General features: G+C 46.0%; 1 protein-coding gene and 1 long non-coding RNA gene across 2 annotated transcripts in view; one reads left to right on the top strand and one right to left on the bottom strand.

Annotated features, from left to right (window-relative positions):
- The window catches only part of LOC116942678 (arf-GAP with SH3 domain, ANK repeat and PH domain-containing protein 2-like), an 87,319-nt gene that overhangs the window by 49,797 nt on the left and 15,917 nt on the right, over positions 1-21,605 (top strand). Inside the window, exons 7-16 of the mRNA XM_032954901.2 lie at positions 2,777-2,862; positions 3,090-3,165; positions 7,800-7,886; positions 8,936-9,036; positions 10,995-11,064; positions 11,858-11,945; positions 12,585-12,633; positions 13,368-13,552; positions 18,148-18,281; positions 21,022-21,116. Coding sequence (XP_032810792.2) covers positions 2,777-2,862; positions 3,090-3,165; positions 7,800-7,886; positions 8,936-9,036; positions 10,995-11,064; positions 11,858-11,945; positions 12,585-12,633; positions 13,368-13,552; positions 18,148-18,281; positions 21,022-21,116 — 971 coding nt within the window. The remainder of the gene's footprint in view (positions 1-2,776; positions 2,863-3,089; positions 3,166-7,799; positions 7,887-8,935; positions 9,037-10,994; positions 11,065-11,857; positions 11,946-12,584; positions 12,634-13,367; positions 13,553-18,147; positions 18,282-21,021; positions 21,117-21,605) is intronic.
- LOC142924650 (uncharacterized) lies at positions 20,250-21,022 on the bottom strand. The gene is made up of 2 exons (XR_012941763.1): positions 20,359-21,022; positions 20,250-20,283 (listed from the first exon to the last, which is right to left on the bottom strand). It is a non-coding gene; the product is annotated as an uncharacterized LOC142924650 (long non-coding RNA).

The following is a 21,605-nucleotide window of genomic DNA, read 5'->3' as shown; positions in this document are numbered from 1 at the left end:
CGAGGATGAACAATGCATGGGGAATGCGGTGATTTTAGCCGTTGGTACTGCAGCAGAATAGATTTGGGCAGACAAGGGGGGGGGGGGGGGCGGGGGGGGGCATGAGCAGGGTTATAGTTGGCAGAGTTTGGCATTCAGCCCACGCAGCTCACATCAATACGGATCAAAAATCAGTGCCCTGCACACATTCACTCCTCTGGGAGACAGATTCGGAAGAGCGCAAGAACATACTCGGCACAACAAACCAGCCATGCACCCTCACCTACAGGCATGCATGTGATGTTTTATTATAATTATTATCGCACACTCCAACTAAGGTTCAAATTGGTAATGCATTTCCTCTGTCCGTCTATCTGTATGTATGTATGTATGTGACGTGGGTCATGATAACTCTGTTAAAGAACATCCAATTAAAATGTAAAATGTATTTTAAATATTCTTGCTGTTATGGATTTACACTATTGCAAAGCATGCAAATTGCTAAAAGGAGTTAATTGACGCTTGGTGATGAAAAAATAAAAAAACATCAGTAAAAGGTCAGCCTTTTTGGCCAAGACAAAGACACCACACGCCGTGGGCGAGCTTACCTACCCATGACGTAATTGTGTCATGTCACATGCCGTGTGATGTCATCTCATTTTGCGACTCGCAAGCTCACATTTTGGTTGTTCAACGCACGTTTTGAAAGTGTAATACAATCCATCTCTGCAGTGCCTGCTGAAGGCTTTGCTTATTCTGAGCGTATGGAAGATATTCAACAAATATCCTTCACATATTTTAAATTACGTCAGGTTGTTTGTTACATATCCGATCTTAGGCTTTGATCCAAAATATAGTGTGCAGCCTGTTTGTGATTGCCTGTGTTGTGATTACGTGATATTCGTATCTTTTTTCTCTTTTTTTACCTTTATTGCTTTTTTAATTGCTTTGCAAACTCGTGACTGCCTGCCAGGTTTACTCGCCTAGTTGATATAAACAAGCCTAGTTGATACAAATAAGCCTAGTTGATACAAACAAGCGTAGTTGATACAAACAAGCCTAGTTGATACAAACAAGCCTAGTTGATACAAACAAGCCTAGTTGATACAAACAAGCCTAGTTGATACAAACAAGCCTAGTTGATACAAACAAGCGTAGTTGATACAAACAAGCCTAGTTGATACAAACAAGCCTAGTTGATACAAACAAGCCTAGTTGATACAAACAAGCCTAGTTGATACAAACAAGCGTAGTTGATACAAACAAGCGTAGTTGATACAAACAAGCCTAGTTGATACAAACAAGCCTAGTTGATACAAACAAGCCTAGTTGATACAAACAAGCCTAGTTGATACAAACAAGCCTAGTTGATACAAACAAGCCTAGTTGATACAAACAAGCCTAGTTGATACAAACAAGCCTAGTTGATACAAACAAGCCTAGTTGATACAAACAAGCCTAGTTGATACAAACAAGCCTAGTTGATACAAACAAGTTTAGTTGATACAAACAAGCCTAGTTGATACAAACAAGCCTAGTTGATACAAACAAGCTTAGTTGATACAAACAAGCTTAGTTGATACAAACAAGCCTAGTTGATACAAACAAGCCTAGTTGATACAAACAAGCCTAGTTGATACAAACAAGCCTAGTTGACACAAACAAGCCTAGTTGACACAAACAAGCCTAGTTGACACAAACAAGCCTAGTTGATACAAACAAGCCTAGTTGATACAAACAAGCCTAGTTGATACAAACAAGCCTAGTTGAACCTATCTACGTGACTTTACCGAAAGACCCAAGCATATGAATTCCTGCAGTCACGAAAGCTTTAAGTCAAGATTTATTTATTACTTTATTAACTTTTCTCTGTTTTACTCTTGTATCCTGTATTGTATTTCTTTATGTAACTTGTCGACCTGCTTCTACTGGACATCGGTGCAAAGAGCTTCATAGCTCATCAGATTCCTCCAGAATAAATAAAGATTCCGATTATTAAGTGAATCTCTGGGAGTGCTGTTATCGTGGTTAATCCACTGCACTACAAGCCCAGCTACCTGTGCTCGATTCCCAACCATGCCTAATGTCAGTGGTGAGTGTGATCGGAACTTGCCCCGGGCCTCCCAAAGATCGACTCTGCCTTGAGTGAGTGCCTGGTGCACTGTGTAAACATCAGCACTGGGGAGAGAAAGGGGGACTAGGCGTGGTGCTTGCCGACAGGACTTGCCCTCAGCAGTCTATGTAGACTGCATAGGTGGAATTTTTTTTAGTAATTTAATATATCAATAAGTGAGTGTACAGCTTGGGAACATACATTGGTAAAGTGCTCATTCACTGGCCATCAACATTTTCACTCCCATCTATTTATTCGATATCCTCCAGATGCTCTGGTTTACTCCCACATGCAAAATACTCAATAAAGAATTGGCTTAAGAATAGGATGTACGTAACGATTTTTTGAGAGTCGGGTTAGGCTTTCTTATATTACTTATTCAGCGTGGCAGTCGCCGTTCTGAAAGCATCTGCGTGAAAGTTTATCTGAAACGCCAATGTGCTAATGTACTGAAAATAACTATAACTCGTGGCCTAATGCATAAGTTAGAGTGCTCAGTTTGTCTGGACGAGGTTTCACAGACGCGTGCTCACCTTGGGACAATGATTTGCATTTATAGTGCGTTTAAATGCCCCAGCATCTCAGAGCACCTTTACTATTGGTCTGCGGCAGTCGAGCCTTGGGGGATCCCACAGCTCAATTCTGCACCCTCTCTCTGCGTCCTCTCTGCTTGTGATGGTGCAGTATCTCATCAAGGTCAACGACATCAACACCAAGAAGGGCGTGGATATCATGCACAGCTTCATCTTGTATTTCCAAACGCAGTACAAGTGAGTGGCCCAGTACACGCATCAGAGATGCACGCACATTCTAACATTTACACGCGCGCACACACACATGTACACAATGACAAACACCATTTTGCCATACACTGTTGAGGCGGATGATTTCTGCTAATACTGCTGAAACGGTAATTTCCCCTATCATGAAGTTGCGTGGCGTGACAGCACCGCGTGCCCCGTAGCTCACGCTACCTACTTTCTGTTTGGTATCACAGTTTTTTTCAAGATGGTCTCAAGATCATGGACAAATTCAAGATGTACATCGACAAGGCCAAAACTGTGCTGGAATCCGTACGTACAGCAACAAAAACAAGTTGTCAAAATTGCGACCGCGTCTCACAATTCAGTGTCCTTTGTTGTGGCGAGGTTTGTTTTTGCCCCGATTTCTGTTTTACTTCATTGCTGTATTTTATTTTATTTGTTATTTTTCCGTTTGTTATGTTGGTGACCCAGGTTACTCTTGGAAATGAGATGCATCCGGGCGTCTTTGAGTTCTCACCACCTGGTTATACAAATAAACTTGACTCGACAAAACTTGTTGACTCAGGAAAGCTTCACTGAGGTTCACGACTCTTCCGGGCACAGCGTGCCCACTACAATTGGACGTTTGAACAATCCCATTGATGATGGAATTGTCTCTGCATGCTCATAGCTGATTCCCGATTACTATTATTACTACTACTATATTACTACATTACATGATGTGATTGTAGGCTTGCAGCAATTGCCCCCACCGCGCAACTTCCCAAGCAAGTACATTTATTGTTGTTATTTGAGATCCCAAATGAATTCAACAATTGTTTACGTTTCTACCTTCCCGTTGGAATTGTCTGCCTCGTTTTTGTGACGAGTGGGGGGGGGGGGGTGTTTGAGAAATGTGACGTCACATTAAAATGCGCAACTTTAAATGAATATAGAATTATTATAACAACACTCCTACAACATCAGAGTGCAGCGCCGCATTAAACACGCACTACAATGACAATAGTCTAAAGCGATTTGAAGCATGTTTTATTTTCAAAATGGAAATATGGTTTTTGGGGGGGGGGGCAGAGCTTTGTGACGTCATATTTGAGGGGGGGGTCTGACTTTTTGTGACGCCGTGTGACGAGGGGGGGGGGCCCAAATGAGCTTTCTTCCTCTTCCTGACATTTCCCCACTCGTGTGTGGGATCTGCCTTCGCTACTTTATTCCAGAGAAGAACAACAACACAAAAACAACTTATCTTCTTCCGGAAGATAACTGCGGTTTACCTGATTTCAGAAACCTCGTTTCTTCTCCCGCACGAGGCGTATGTGCAGCACACGAGCTTGTATGTGCTATTTGTAATGAATGTGAACATTGGCGTCAACACGTATTCTTCCGGAAACTGGCTTGTATGTTGGTACAAATCTACTTGGTGTAATTTGCAGGTCAGTATATTTAGACAACCTAGTTGAACATTTATCCACAATTTTGTACTGCAGTAATGCCCCAATTTACGTCTCCCCCTTTTACGTCGTTTCGCAAATACGTTGTTACTTTATTAACGCCACTATCTGATTTCCGTTGCCACAACCCACACTTACGTCGCTGACAGCATCATCCATCCTTTCTCGTATCCATCACCTCGGCCTTCGCTTCCACTCACCCCCTCTTAATTGCTTCGATTTGTGGCGTTTCGATATTCGGCATCGCACCTTTCAGGATCGCATCCCCGAAGTAAACCGGGGTATTACTGCACAATGTGAACAAAACAAAAAAAAAGGACTCGCTTGGCACAGCTAATGCTGGTACGTGTTGATGAAGTCAAACCCAAGAACTCTTGTCTCTCACCGATCCATTTCGTCGCTCGATCTTCATACCCACCCTGTTTACCCTGGCCACCTCCCCGCGTGGACAGAGCAGACGGGAGACTGCACGCTGGTGAAACGAGCATCTACTTCTCAAAGCATGCACCCAATGAATGTTATTTATTTGTAAAAATCCATACGTGGGACAGCTTAGTTAACCGAGTTTTACAGCACGGCTGCCATGGACACGGTGTGAGCTGTAAAAACACGTTTTTTTTATTGAGAAAATTGCTGCATTCAATCTTAAACAAATGTGGCACTCGTAATAATGCTGCGAATGGAAGGCCATGCGTGGGGAATGAATTTCCAATATTCTGTTAATACCGTGAAATAATATGAATTTGTTAGCTGCAATCAAACTAAGCCTTGCTGCTCTGCCTTTGAAGCTCAAGTGCTAATGTGTAAACCGTGAGGTTCGCTGATTCCCTGTGTTTGATCTTTTTTGTCTTTTTGATTTGTAAGCTGTAGTGATAGCAGCTATATGAACTGAAAGGCTAGCTCTACATTTGCTAACCGTATAGAAGGCTGCATGGTGGTAGTGTAACAATTAGCGCGTTGCGCCAAAAACCCAGCAACCCGGGTTCGATTTCCGCTCGTGGCCAACACCAGTAACGATTATCTGAACCGGTCCTGGGCCTCCCCTAGGTCGACTCGGCCTCAAATGGGTACCTGAGGTGGTGTGTAAACATCGCCACTGGGGGGAAAAAGGCAGTCAGGCGTGGTACTGGCCACCCATCCCCTCGTGTGCTGTGCCGGCCTTCATACAGTGGGGGAAAAAAGTATTTGATCCCCTGCTGATTTTGTACATTTGCCCACTGACAAAGAAATGATCAGTCTATAATTTTAATGGTAGGTTTATTTGAAAAGTGAGAGACAGAAAAACAACAAAATCCAGAAAAACGCATGTCAAAAATGTTATAAATTGAATGGCATTTTAATGAGGGAAATAAGTATTTGACCCCCTCTCAATCAGAGAGATTTCTGGCACGCAGGTGTCTTTTATACAGGTAACAAGCTGAGATTAGGAGCACACTCTTAAAAGGAGTGCTCCTAATCTCAGCTTGTTACCTGTATAAAAGGCACCTGTCCACAGAAGCAATCAATCAATCAGATTCCAAACTCTCCACCATGGCCAAGACCAAAGAGCTCTCCAAGGATGTCAGGGACAGGATTGTAGACCTACACAAGGCTGGAATGGGCCACAAGACCATTGCCAAGCAGCTTGGTGAGAAGGTGACAACAGTTGGTGCGATTATTCGCAAATGGAAGAAACACAAAAGAACTGTCAATCTCCCTCGGCCTGGGGCTCCATGTAAGATCTCACCTCGTGGAGTTGCAATGATCATGAGAATAGTGAGGAATAAGCCCAGAACTACACGGGAGGATCTTGTCATTGATCTCATGGCAGCTGGGACCATAGTCACCAAGAAAACAATTGGTAACACACTACGCCGTAAAGGACTGAAATCCTGCAGCGCCCGCAAGGTCCCCCTGCTCAAGAAAGCACATATACAAGCCCGTCTGAAGTTTGCCAATGAACATCTGAAAGATTCAGAGGACAACTGGGTGAAAGTGTTGTGGTCAGATGAGACCAAAATGGAGCTCTTTGGCATCAACTCAACTCGCCATGTTTGGAGGAGGAGGAATGCTGCCTATGACCCCAAGAACACCATCCCCACCGTCAAACATGGAGGTGGAAACATTATGCTTTGGGGGTGTTTTTCTGCTCAGGGGACAGGACAACTTCACCGCATCAACGGGACGATGGACGAGGCCATGTACCGTCAAATCTTGGGTGAGAACCTCCTTCCCTCAGCCAGGGCATTGAAAATGGGTCGTGGATGGGTATTCCAGCATGACAATGACCCAAAACATACGGCCAAGGCAACAAAGGAGTGGCTCAAGAAGAAGCACATGAAGGTCCTGGAGTGGCCTAGCCAGTCTCCAGACCTTAATCCCATAGAAAATCTGTGGAGGGAGCTGAAGGTTCGAGTTTCCAAACGTCAGCCTCGAAACCTTAATGACTTGGAGAAGATCTGCAAAGAGGAGTGGGACAAAATCCCTCCTGAGATGTGTGCAAACCTGGTGGCCAACTACAAGAAACGTCTGACCTCTGTGATTGCCAACAAGGGTTTTGCGACCACGTACTAAGTCATGTTTTCCAGAGGGGTCAAATACTTATTTCCCTCATTAAAATGCAAATCAATTCATTACATTTTTGATATGCGTTTTTCTGGATTTTGTTGTTGTTATTCTGTCTCTCACTGTTCAAATAAACCTACCATTAAAATTATGGACTGATCATTTTTTTGTCAGTGGGCAAACGTACAAAATCAGCAGGGGATCAAATACTTTTTTCCCTCACTCTAGGTGCTGCTCGCTAACAGCACTTGCCCCAACAGTCTGTTAAGGCTATATGGGGGATCTCTGTCTTTTGTGTGGTGTATCAGTTCACATATTGCACTGATTCTGGAAACTTAAGTTCGAGTCCCAACCATGGATAACATCATTGGTGGATGGTATCTAAACCGGTCCTGGGCCTCATCCAGTTTGACTCAGTCTTAGATTCAGTTTGCCCCCTGAGCCGTATGCTATACTGGCCTTAAGAGATGCTTGCTAATAGTACTGTACTTGCGCCTATGTTTTTTAACATAGGTGGGGAACCTATAGCCAATGACTTAATTTCATGCGACCTGTGGCCACATGAGGACCTACCGCTTCGAAACAGCCGCAAAAAATATTTATTTGAAACTGCGAGCATCGTCGCCACACTACACGAATCAGATACCCGAGGGGAATATTTTCGAAATTAAAACCAACACTTTTCTTGCAGTTTTGGCATGCGATGCAAGGGCCTCTTGTACGTATGTTGAACTTCTGTCGCACCGTACGTAGCAAACCGTGCTAATTCGAGGTGCGATTGACAGTCAGTGACAGCCTCGACCGAGGCGTGCCTGCAACGCGTGGTTACCCCGCCAAGAGGCATTTGACAGTCCCGTCCATCCCTCGGTGAGGATGAGGTTCCCCAGGCCCCATTGTGTAAGGTTAAGTGGGCGATGCTTTGCGTCTCCTGCCCTTGGCGTTGCACGGCAGGTGACGCAGATGCAGGACGAGGAGAGGAACCAGCTGTGCGTGCTCCGAGACGTGCTCAAGACAGCCATGCCCAGGGAGTCTCGAGAGGTGAGCCGGTGCCGTGCGTTTGCCACCTGTGTAGTTGGCAACACCCACCAGTGCTGGGATATTAACTTCCTCGCCTGGTATGCAGGAGGTCGTGAGTTTGATCCCGAACCTGACGCCTGTATATTTGGAGTTTGCATGTTCTCTTTGTGGTGATTGCGTGGATTTTTCTCCGTGTCTTCCAGTATTTCCCTCCACATTCAGAAGGAATGTGCGTTTAGTGTAATTGGCTGCAATATATTTCCATGGACTATCATTTGTGGCCACGTCGCTTCTGAAAAAGAGTTATATAGCTCAGTGAGCTTTAACTGGTAAAATAACATTTGTATAGTTTAGAAGCAGTAATAGATTGGCACGTTTGTTCATGTGACAGTGTTCTTAATTGGCTGAGCCGGGTGGAAGAGGGTTGACAACGCGCATTTTATTTGCACGGTTATGATCCGAAGATTAATTATGAATCATATTGCATTGGTCGCGAAAGCCTGTACGCGTTTTGCATGCCCCAACGTATGCCCCGCTCGCATCATTTGTCCCATTGTGCGCCCTTCATAATAATGACCGATCTCATACCAGCAATGCACAAACAGAAATGCTGTGAACTCGTAGACATACAAAATTAATCGTTTTACAACTTGATCCTCACCTACAAGATCGGCGTGTCAAATTGGGCGTTTGATATATAATCAATTATAATAGATTGGTGGAACATACCAAGACAAAACAAATGATACAGACTACAATAGAAACATGACAGAACAAAAACATGCATTCTAGAATCGAATCCTTACCCTGAATCATAACAGTTAATTTCATATTGAATCACTCGGAGTGGGTGGGGGTGGGCGGTTTGGCAGGGGATGGGGTTGAATCTTTCTACGCCTGATTTCTAAGATGCAACATTGCCGTGCTAAGTTCACTCCACGGTTGGTTCCCAACTTTATTTATAGGCGCTTAATAACAACACTGGTCAGACAAAGGCGGACAAATGTTTGTGTTTGTGGGCATATGGTCCCGGCTGATGCCAATTCACGGATCGCTGTCCGTGTGCACAGGAGTCGCAAGCAAAGTTGGCCGGATACAACCTGCATCAGCTGCAGAGCAACAAGAACTTTGGCAATGAGAAGACGGGCTTCCTGCTCAAGAAGAGCGATGGGTAAGGCAAACACAAAGCCTCATGCTCACTCGGTCACCAACCCATGCAATTCGCACTTGCACAATCACCCACCAGCTCACTCGCTCTGATTCTTTTACCCACTCAGCCCCCAACCCACACACCCACCAACTCACTCACTCTCTCACTCTCTCACTCACTCACTCCCCTACTCGCACTTCTAGCCACTCACCAATTCACTAACTCACTTACGCCCCCACACCCTTATCCACTCGCTCACTTCGAATATATTTTCTGTATCGTCTGCACACTCGTCCTTTCTCGGTGTGTAATATTCACCATAATTGGTCCTCACTAACATCACTTACCCCAATAGCCTGAAAAACATAAAATAGGCTTCTTGTATATGTATGAGTGTGTGCCTTATTCAAATCCTCACTTGTGTGTGTTCATCTTTGCACGTATTTGTGTGTTTTTCTTTTGAGTGTGTGAGAGTGCATATGTGCACGAGAATGCGTGTTAGCGTGTGCGCTTTTGTATATCATTGTACACATTGAAATGTCCATCATTGCGGCTGTTTTTGTGTCAGGTGCTTAAATTCTTACTCGACTATGCCTATAGGTGCCTGGACGTGACCCCTTTGTCTGCGCGTGCATCCAAGTCTGCAGCTGCCATTCTTTGTGCCGCTTGTTTTTCCGCATATTCGCATGCACGTTCGCCAGCGTGCATGTGCGTGCACGTTGTGTGCACGCACGTCACCGCCACTCCCAAATTGAGCTCAGTCATTCCACATCACAGCGCCATTTACTGCCGCCCTCCCCACCTTTAAGTGTTGACTTTTTCTCGGAAATCTACTTCCAAAATCCCCGGCTCTACACCACTGTTCTCGGAGCCATCGACCTCCTTCAATAAATTGCCCGCTATATTTAGACCTCTCTGTTTTCCTTTGGGATGCGTTTCTAGAATAACAGGAGGATGCCCTCTGACCTGGGTAACGTGGAGTCCAGACCACAGCAAGGCGTTGGAAGTTGCGTCCGAGTGCAGTTAGAATAAGAGGGCTGGCCTTCTTGCCAAGTCAACGTATTTAGAAGGGCGCTAGCACGGCCCCTGAGCACGTGTGTGTGCAGGATTGTCGGCCGCCTGGTTCTTCGGCTTGTCAACAACACGCAATTTGAAAACATTATTCAAAAATAACTTTCTTAAGTAAAGGTTATTGTTTGTTTTGTTATGTCTTCCTTCGTGAGCGTGTGGCCCAGCGCGCCGATTTAGTGCGGCATCGCTGCAGAAACGCCGCCCCTCAGACCTGCGGCATCTCTATTACGCACGATGGTTGTTGCCCTATCCAAGCTCTATATCTTAGCTCAACCCTGCTTAACTTCTGAGAGCTGACGAGATTGGGAGCATTCTGTGTGGTTAGGTCACAAGACTACGTTGTGGGCAGCATCAGGAAAATTAGTTGGTTTACTACGCGCCGATGTCTGTTCTCCCCGCCTTCACCAACCCACACTGAGCAACCTGCCGAATAATGGTCAAATTAATCCCCACAACCCACGTGGCGAGGTTAGGCCCTCGTCCAGCAGTGCATTCACAAAAGTTCAATATTCCAGGTTAACACTGCGTTTGTGCACTGAACCAGCACCACTGAGACCCTAGGTTCGAATCCAGGCAGTTTTCATATGCAAAATTGAGTGAAAAACTAATCTGGATAACCATAGCACAATTTTAATATCACTTGGAGAATAAACTAAATTAAGGATTTTTATAAAAGCTCGCATTGCAAAATTGTACACGTGTTTCTTATGGGTTGGTGAAGGCCCCTCCTAACTGCTGGGTTCTTTCAGTTTGTTTTAAATTCTGTTCGTTTACCAGTATAGAAGTCGAGCGTGTGATTATGAGAGACTGAATGCCATTTCACTCTCCCAGCTACATGAGCCATGCCCGTGTGATCGATATGGTGTCCTTGGCCAATTGATGCGACTTGTTAACCTCGGCTCTTACAGGATACGGAAGGTTTGGCAGAGACGGAAGTGCGCCGTGAAGGGTGCATACCTCACCATCTCGCATGCCACGGTAAGGGCCGATATGGAACCTACGTCCCATTCTCTGTGTGTGTGTGTGTGTAATCAACGTGCTCGATTAAAGGGTGACTCATTGGGTTCAAAATGCCGGTGTCAAGAGCACTGAGCTCTGATTGATTGATGCTGTGCAGCCAATCTGTGGATATAAAAGCTCTCAAGTGTCGAGCGAGTGGATGGTCTTTCAGCCGGTAACCAATGAGCACACAGTAATATCACAGGAATATGGTTTCTCGCATGAATTTTAGTAGGCCTTGCCCAGCTCTAAGAGTGAGTTTGGCAGATACACGTACAAGAATTATAGTCTTGAGATTGTAGCAAGGTAAATAAAAAAAATAGGCTATCCACTTAAATACTAAATAAACAACAGGCCAAATTCAATGATCATTTATGAGGCTATAGAGCTGAAATATATCTTTATGAGGATGCTTGTGTGTGCTTGTGTGTGCACACGTGGGGAGCGGTAGTGTCGTGGTTAGCGCACTGCGCTACGAACCCAATGATCTGAGTTTGATTCCCGCTCATGGCCAACACCAGTGACGATTATCTGAACTGATCCTGGCCCTCCCCTAGGTCGACTCAGCCTCAAATGAGTACCCTGGTGCAGTGTGTAAACATCGCCACGAGGAGAAAAAAAAGGTGGCGGGGCATGGTGCTGGCCACCCACCTCCTCCTGTGCCGTGCCGGCCTTCTTCCTAGGTGCTCGCTAACAGCACTTGCCCCAACAATCTGTTAAAGGCTATACGGGGGGGGGGGGGGGGGGGTCTTTGTCTTTGTGCGCACGTCAGGCGAACCAGCCGCCTGCCAAGCTGAACCTGCTCACCTGCCAGGTGAAGCCGTGCCTGGACGAGAAGAAATGCTTCGACCTCTTCTCCTGTAAGTTGCCACTCCTCAGCCGCACCCATAAACGGGTCCCCGTTTAGCCAAACACTCCAGTTGCTCCACCGGATCCCAATCCAATCCCACACGGATTCCAAGATCACGCTCACTGTCTTCTAGATCCTCCAGCCCCTTCCTACCTCTCATCCCACTCTACTACCCTCCACACACCCTCCGACCTCCCCCCTTTCATCCCACTCGACTCCCCTTCACAGATTCTCCGCTCCCATTCTAAATTTCACTCGGTGAGAGGTCACTCACTCTCCTCTGCTGCCACCTCCTCTGCTGCCCCCGTGGTCAGGAACTCCCCCCAGCCCACTGTGCTGTCAGCGCCATGCCCCTGGTGAAGTCCTTGCTCAAGACCCTCCTTTTTACCCTGGCTATGATTGATTGACTGCCTTACTCCCTAAAACAAATCTGCGAACTGGTTCTGTACAGCGTCTTGACATTTGGTCAAAATCAGATGCCAAATAAATCCAACTGGTATTGTACTGTATGACATCCAGCTCCTATGGAAATTACCACCCAGCATGGCAGAGGGATAGTATTTTGTTCAGTGTTTTTGTGTGCCAATAGATGCTTATATGGTTGAGTTGCTTGCCTCTAAATGGCGTTGTCTTATTTTTATTTCTGCAGACAACAGGACATATCACTTCCAGGCCGAAGATGAGCTGGACTGCTTGAAGTGAGTGTTTGTCTTTTAATTTATTCATTTGATTTGATTGTTATGCTGGTTAGAGTCCATGCTGAAAAGACAAATTCATTCCGAAGCATACTCTTTGGGTCTTTCGGTAAAGTCACGTAGATGGGTTCAAGGAAAATAACAAAAAAACTACGACGTTTCGACCACCGCGCAAGCGATCGTCATCAGGAAGAAAAAACAAGTGAGTGTTTGTCTCTTTTTTCTTCCTGAGGACGATCGCCTGTGTTGTGGTCGAAACGTCGTAGTTTTATGTTGTTTTTTTGTTATTTTCTTTGAACCTATCTACGTGACTTTACCGAAAGACCCAAAGAGTATGAATTACTGCAGTCACGAAAGCTTTAAGTCAAGATTTAGAATGAAGCAATTCACGTCATGGCATACACTGCCCTCTGCCGACAACATAGCCCCATAGCAGCCTAAGACTTCAATTTTCACGCATGGCAGTGGCCATCCAAGCACTCTGTAGGCACTGCTCTGCTTAGCGTCTGAGATGTGCGGATATCGGGCGCCATTCCCTGCGTAGGTGCCTGCTGTATAGGTGGTTATTAAAGGTGCTGCCACTTGCCTGCACTAGAGGGAGCTCAAGCGAGCCCCCCCAGACGGCATTGTAGCGTGTGTAGGTTCGCGTTTTGTGTTTAATGCACACTCCATTCTCAGCCTCTTGTTTTTAACCCATGCGCTGTGCCCCCCTGCACCCTGCCCCACTCTGCGAGCAGCTGGATCCAGGTGCTGGTGAACGGGAAGGAGGAGGCGCTCAACAAGGAGTTCTTCAACGACAGCGGTGGAGGCGTCGGTGGTGGTTACGTGGAGGGCAGCAGCGCCGATGACCTCACCAAGGCCATCATCCTGGACGTGCAGCGGCTGCCCGGCAACAACATGTGCTGCGACTGCTCCGCACCCGGTGAGGCCCAGCCCTGTAATCACAGTTCAGACGTTGTTGAACAAGAATGTGTGCGTGCATCTGATGGGGAGCAGTAGTCTAGCGGTTAGCACGCTGCGCTATGAACTTGGCGACCAAAGTTCGATTCTCGCTCAGGGCCAAAATCGCTGATGATCATCTGAACTGGTCCTGGGCCTACCCTAGGTCGACTGAGCCTCAAATGAGTACCTGGTGCAATGGGTAAACATCGCCACTGGGGAGACGAAGGCAGCCGGGCGTGGTGCTTGGCCACTGAGCCCCTTGTGTGCCGTGTCGGCCATCATAGCATGTTTAGGCGATAGGGGGGGATCTTTGTCTTGAGTGTCTGTCAGTGTAAATTTTGATTTAAAGCTTTCGTGACTGCAGGGATTCATATTCTTGGTTCTTTCGGTAAAGTCACGTAGAAGGGAAACAATAAAATTATTTTGAAAATATATAAAACAATAAAATTATCACGACGTTTCGACTACAACACAAGCAATCATCATCAGGTGTGAAAACCACAGCAAGAAAATTTGTTTCCTTCTACGTGACTTTACCGAAAGAACCAAGAATATGTCTGTCAGTGTGTCTGTCTGGCTGTGGCTGTGTTTGCGTGAGAGTCAGGATTGAGCAGTGGTGCAGCGATTAGCACCCTGCGCTACGAGCTCAACGACCCGAATTCAATTCCCGGCCACATCTGACATCAACGGTGATTATCTGGACCAATTCTGGGTCTACTAGGTCAGCTCAGCCTAAAATAAGTACATGTGTAGGTTTTGACTTTAACATAGCCATTTCCGTGACCAGTCACAAGCTAATCCCTCAGTTATTTGCACAAGCTAATCCCTTAGCTATTTCAATGCTAAATTACTAGTTGCCTCTGTGGATGTGTAGGTTTTGACTTTAACATAGCCATTCCTGTGACCAGTCACAAGGTAATCCCTTAGCTATTTCAATGCTAAATTACTAGTTGCCTCTGTGGATATGTAGGTTTTGACTTTAACATAGCCATTCCCGTGACCAGTCACAAGCTAATCCCTCAGCTATTTGATATGTAAACCCCTTTGTCAAGGTGCCTCACTTCTCCCAACCAGCTTAAAAGTCTCTACGAATCTTAACAGCGTTCATTGAAGCTCTGTGGATGTGTAGGCCTTTACTTTAACATCTATTTCTGTGACCAGTCACAAGCTAATCCCTTAGCTATTTCAATGCTAAATTACTAGTTGCCTCTGTGGATGTGTAGGTTTTGACTTTAACATAGCCATTTCCGTGACCAGTCACAAGCTAATCCCTTAGCTATTTCAATGCTAAATTACTAGTTGCCTCTGTGGATGTGTAGGTTTTGACTTTAACATAGCCATTTCCGTGACCAGTCACAAGCTAATTCCTCAGCTATTGATATGTAAACCCCTTTGTCAAGGTGCCTCACTTCTCCCAACCAGCTTAAAAGTCTTTACGAATCTTAACATCGTTCATTGAAGCTCTGTCGTCCCGACAGTTCTGTACCTTTCACCTGAAGATGGCCGCTTGCGTTGTGGCCGAAACGTCGTGAGAATTTTATTGTGTTATTTTATTATTTTATTCTCATTCTACGTGACTTTACCGAAAGAACCAAAGAAGAAAAAAACAAATTTATTGTCGTGCTATTTTAAATTCAGGGGGTTGTGTTTTAAATATTCGCAGCTGTAGCACGCGACTACCGGACAAGAAGTACGATACTATACTGGCACATGGTAGCGGCGTGGATGGTGAGAGCTCTCCCCATCAGTCTGCCTTTGCCTTCACCAACACGCACTGACCAGCGTGGTGAAGTATAGTCAAATAATCACCCGGCTTGGGAGGCTGTCGATTGACAAAAAGGGTTGTACATATACAATTTTTTTTGGTATTTAATTCGAGCTGAATCTCATTTTGTTACATTCATCTTGCTGGTGTTATAATTTTAATCATAAATACATTTTCTTATCACACCACTGATGTTTAGCTGTGGCCAGGAATAGAACTCAAGTCATCAGATTCGTAGCGCAGTGGGATAACTACTATGGCACCATTCCTCCCCTATTGGCACCATCCACAGGACTCTTTACAAATTGTATTTTAGCATTTCACACCCGAGTCAAGAACGCCAAACACAACACACGTAGGAATAGTCGTAATGTTACCGTATTCTCCGGATTACGTGACACTCGGGAAAGTAAGACGCACTCCAGTATCAATAAGTTCTACAACTTTGGCCATACACAGACACACAGACCTGGTGGATTATAAGATGCAAGACTGGAACACCCTGCTACTCGTGGTTAGACAGGCAAGATCACTCGCCCCGTTTAGCTGTTTTATAAGTGTAGGCCAACTGTTTCAGCTGGCCTACACTTCCCATGTATGATCAGTGGGCTCCAGACTACCTTTTAGTATTAATATTTTGTAACTTCTCGCATGGCACACTGAGATTCCTGGATGAATTGCGCCTTATAAATGTCAATTATTAATATTATTTGGGTCTTTCGGTAAAGTCACGTAGATAGGTTCAAAGAAAATGTTTAAAAAACTACGAAGTTTTGGTCGCAACACAAGCGGTCGTCATCAGGAAAAGGGGGGTTAGCTTCTAAAGGCAAACTGTTTATAAAGGTTTGAAATGGGCGTTGCCCAAATATCAGCAGCATGGGCGGGGCAGCTAATGTTAATGTAAGTGGTGGGCGGCGACTGCGGCGGTGGTGGGTTTTCCACCAATCAAAGGTCTGCCAGGTAAAAATTAGCATGTTAATGTAAGATTGGTGAGTGGCCTCCACGGCGAGCGTGCCAAGGTGGCTATGTTAATGTGAGAGATTAGCGATTAGCATGTTAATGGCAGATCGCCAAGCATCCTCCACGGCGAGCTCACTGAGGTGGCTATGTTAATGTGAGAGGTTAGCATGTTAATGGGAGATCGCCGAGCATCCTCCACGGCGAGCGTGCCAAGGTGGCTATGTTAATGTGAGAGATTAGCATGTTAATGGCAGATCGTGAAGCAGCAACCTCGAGGATGGCACGCGCGAGGTTGGTTAGTGGGGAATTTAATCTGTTCATGTAAAATATCAGAGAGCCGAAAATAACAACTAACATCGGAAGGTGGTAGGATGGGAATATAACAGCCAGTTATGACTTAAACTGGTTGATGACGTCCTTCCAATGATTGCTCAGTTTGTCCCCATCTTCTCGGTTGAAATTGTGTCTGTGTCTATATATATGGATGGCTTCATGAACTAATCTGTGTTGATAGCCAGTGGGTTTGCAAAGTACCTTCGTCTTGGAGAAATCAATTTCGTGTGCGCCCACCGCATTAAAACAATGATCAGCCACGGCTGAGGTATTGGTCCTACCGTGTTTCAGATCTGCCTTCTGTTCACGAACACGGTCCGAGACATGTTGCTTAGTTTCCCCAATGTAACTGCTGCCACAGACGCAGCTTAGTTTGTAGAGGCCGGGGTATTGCATGTCAGGAATCACATCTTTCACAGATGGGATCAGATCACGAATTTTATGTCCTGTGTTAAATCGAACTTGGATCTTGTGTTTTCTCATGATTTTGGAAATCTCTTTGGTGACCCCTGCTATGTATGACAAGGTGATGGTTTTGATTGGATCCTCAGATGGTTCTTTACCAACGGTAGGGGTGATAGCTATACAGATTGTGTAGTCTGAATAACCATTCATCTTGAGAGCTTGGTGTACATGTTCCAGTTCAACGGCTAGGTGATGATGGTCAGAAATACATCGAGCTCTGTGGTGTAGAGTTTTGATGAGGGAATTCTTCTGGGATGGATGGTGGTGGGAGTCAGGTTTTAGGTAGGCATCCGTATGGGTGGCTTTCCTGTAGACAGAGTGTCCCATTGAGCCATCTGGTCTCTTTTCGATTAAAACATCCAAGAATGGTAACTTGCCATCCTTTTCCACCTCCATGGTGTATTTGATGGCTGGGTGTATGGAATTAATGTGGTTGAGGAATTGGTTCAGAGCTGGTAGGCCATGTGGCCAGATGACGAATGTGTCATCTACGTACCTCTTCCACAAGGACGGACGTAGAGTGGATGCCTGGATGGCATCTCTCTCAAATTTTTCCATGAAAACATTGGCTACAACTGGAGATAAGGGAGAACCCATTGGGGTACCTTCAACTTGTTTGTAGAATGTTCCGTTCCAGGTGAAGTAAGTGTTGGTGAGGCAGTGTCTCACCAGGGCCGGTACATCAGCATTCATGTCTTTAGAAGCTAACCCCCATTTTCCTGCTGACGACCGCTTGTGTTGCAATCGAAACGTCGCAGTTTTTTGTTGTTATTTTTTTTGTTATTTTCTTTAAACCCATCTACGTGACATTACCGAAAGACCCAAAGAATATGAATTCCTGCTGTGACGAAAGCTTTAAGTCAAGATTTATCATTGTTAATATTATTATCCTAAATGTTCCCTTAAAATACAGGGGGGGGGGAAACGTGCCTGCCCTTATAACGTGGACAATACGGTTAGTCGTGGTCGTCAGGATATCGTCGCGTCTCGAGCCGTTGACGCGGTCCGCGCCGGTGGTTTTGCTCACGCGCGGTCAACCGTGTGGCGCGCAGACCCAACGTGGCTGTCCACCAACCTGGGAGTGCTGACGTGCATCGAGTGCTCGGGCATCCACCGGGAAATGGGAGTGCACATTTCCCGCATCCAGTCTCTCAAGCTCGACCGCCTGGGCAACTCCGAGCTGCTGGTATGGAGCAGCAAAGCGCGTGCACGGTGACACGCGCGCTCACACATTCACGTGTCCACACATACACGCACAAATGCACACACGCACACACACACGCGTTCACACATTCACGTGTCCACACATACACGCACAAATGCACACACGCACACACACACGCGTTCACACATTCACGTGTCCACACATACACGCACAAATGCACACACGCACACACACACGCGTTCACACATTCACGTGTCCACACATACACGCACAAATGCACACACGCACACACACACGCGTTCACACATTCACGTGTCCACACACGCACACATTCACGTATCCACACACGGGCGCACAAATGCTTGCACGCACGTATGCACACTGACTCACATGGACAAAGTCACGATAACAAACGTGCGTGCACCTGCGTATATTCACATATGTACCGTACTCCACGCACTTATGTACGTGCATATGCAAATGTGTTTACTCCTGCGTCCATACACAACACACATAGGAGTACATACACACACACGAGCTCAGTATTCCCATCCGTTGATACTTAGTCACCCCCTCCCCCATCCCCACACGGTCAGCCCCCCCCACCCCTCCTCCAGCTCTCTCCCACCCCGTTCCTATGCTGTTGTTTGGGCTGAGCAAGTTCCTCCTCCCCCAAGACCTCACAAAAATGCTCAGGAAATCTGCAGACCTCATCCTGGGGCTTGGAGATCAGGTTGCCAATCTTCCCCTTTAGAAGTGCATTGCGAGTGATTTTTTTTTTTTTTCCCCCACGGTTTCAAAGCGTGCTTTGTGATTGCGGGCTGCCGATGCATTTTTCATCTCCGCGGCAGTCGGCGACCGTAGCTCATCCTCGCAGCGCCGCTCGGCTCTCCGAAGGTTGCGATTGAGCCTTCTCATTCTTGAGAGCGGGCAGTTGTGGATGCTGAGAACAGTTCCATTGCTGTTCCGTTCCAGGTGAAGTAAGTGTTGGTGAGGCAGTGTCTCACCAGGGCCGGTACATCAGCATTCAGTCCTTGTTGGACCAAATCTTCAAAGGTTGCAATGGTGTCAAGCACAGGAACTTTGGTAAACACCAACACTTCACCTAGGAATGGAACATTCTGCAAGCAAGTTGAAGGTACCCCAATGGGTTCTCCCTTATCTCCAGTTGTAGCCAATATTTTCATGGAAAAATTTTGAGACAGATGCCATCCAGGCATCCACTCTACGTCCGTCCTTGTGGAAGAGGTACGTAGATGACACGTTCGTCATCTGGCCACATGGCCGACCAGCTCTGAACCAACTCCTCAACCACATCAATTTCATACACCCAGCCATCAAATTCACCATGGAGGTGGAAAAAGATGGCAAGTTACCATTCTTGGATGTTTTAATCGAAAAGAGACCAGATGGCTCAATGGGACATTCTGTCTACAGGAAAGCCACCCATACGGATGTATACCGAAAACCTGACTCCCACCACCATCCATCCCAGAATTCCCTCATCAAAACTCTACACCATAGAGCTCGATGTATTTCCCACCGTCATCACCTAGCCAGTGAACTGGAACACGTACACCAAGCTCTCAAGATGAATTGATATTCAGACTACACAATCCGTAATACCATCACCCCAACCGTTGGGAAAGAACCATCTGAGGACCCAATCAAAACCATCACCTTTACTTGTGCTTCATGCCCATTTCAAACTTGCGCTTTCACTGTCACTTCGCACGCCGACCCCTTGGTTGCGGCTCTGCGGTCTCCCATTAACATGCTAATCTCTCTTTAACATGCTAATTTTCACCTGGTAGCCCTTTGATTGGTGGGAAACCAACCACCGTCAGGCTCGCTGCCGAACACTTACATTATCATTGGCTGCTGACATTTGGGCTACACCCATTTCAAACCCTTATAAACAGTTTCCCTTGGAAGTGAACCCCCCTTTTCCTGAAGACGACCGCTTGCGTTGCAAACGAAACGTCGTAGTTTTCTGTAATTTTTTTTATTATTTTCTTTGAACCTATCTACGTGACTTTACCGAAAGACCCAAGAAGATGTAAGAAGCGCGATAAGAGCATCGTCCGATTTGTCAAACATCGGCAGATTATGATTTTCGTTGCTCATTAATAGCTCTGAAATAACCGTAAAGTTCACAATAACAGTGAAAGTAAAAAAACAATATTACTGTAAGCCATTCAATTAGTGCTTTGTATAACATTTTCCATAGTCGTTTACAGCATGGAGATTATATTACGTCATCATTTTCTGACAGAATGGTCATTGTAAATAGATTATAAAGTATCACTATTTAAAATAACCTGTGGCTGGATTATGTTAAGTGAACTTTCAGTTAAATAACAATTTGAGCATCTTTAGTTGTACTTAAAATACATGGAAGCAAAAAAACAGGGAGATTAAACGGTGAAATACAACGGCAAATTTAAGGGGAACTGATATCACGATAATAGTCGAATCGTGAATATTCAATACCATGTCGTGAAAAATGACACCGCAACAACTTTACCAGCCACCCAACGACCAGCGCCCATAGAACGTGTGTGCGTGCGTGCGTGCGTGCGCGCATCCAACCTGGCAGCGCATTCAAGTGTCAGCAAGCATATGTGCATGGCAGCGTGCAACAGCGCGTCATTGTGTGGGCGCGTGTAGGTGGCATTGCGCACGTAACGATGGCAACGTGCGTGGGGCAGAGCGATGACGACGGGCTACACGTGTGTTCCCCCTCCCCAATCCTGCGCAGTTGGCAAAGAACGTTGGCAACACGGGCTTCAATAAAGTCATGGAGGCCGAGCTGAAGAGCACAAATACGGCCAAACCCACGGCGATGAGTGACATGTGAGTGTCTGCTACTCCCTCTTGTTTTGGCTGCGAGCCTCGGAAGGCAAAAGGCAGGTAACGCTCTCCGTTATCCAGGGTTGTGGGGCGAGCGGTGGCTCGGATCAAACAGTAAACACGAAAAATGCAAAATGTATGCGAGTTGGGCTGTAAAATGTACGCATTGTTTAGCTTCATGGAATGGGATTGAATAACCTGAAATTCTTCTGTAATCGGTTTGCTTGCCGTCATGTTTGTGGTCACGTGGTCACCTAGTCACTGACCATCAATGAGTGTGAGAGGTAGCTGATAATTAAACAAGATATTCTATGAATGTCTATGGAGGCATGCGAGAGTTGATGACGGTGACATGGCCCTGCGTGGCGCATTCGCCGCTTGTTGTTGCGGAGGTTCAGATTTTAAATCAGGCAGGCCTGTCTGGTTAATACTGCGGTGTATGTAACCTTAAGTCACTCCGCGCCGTCTGCTTCACATCGGACATTCAAGAGC

The sequence above is a fragment of the Petromyzon marinus genome, chromosome 15, assembly GCF_048934315.1.
Source record: "Petromyzon marinus isolate PM22_M1 ecotype Great Lakes invasive population chromosome 15, UKy_Petmar_22M1.pri1.0, whole genome shotgun sequence".
NCBI lineage: Eukaryota > Metazoa > Chordata > Hyperoartia > Petromyzontiformes > Petromyzontidae > Petromyzon > Petromyzon marinus.
This window is presented reverse-complemented; position numbering and strand designations above follow the sequence as displayed.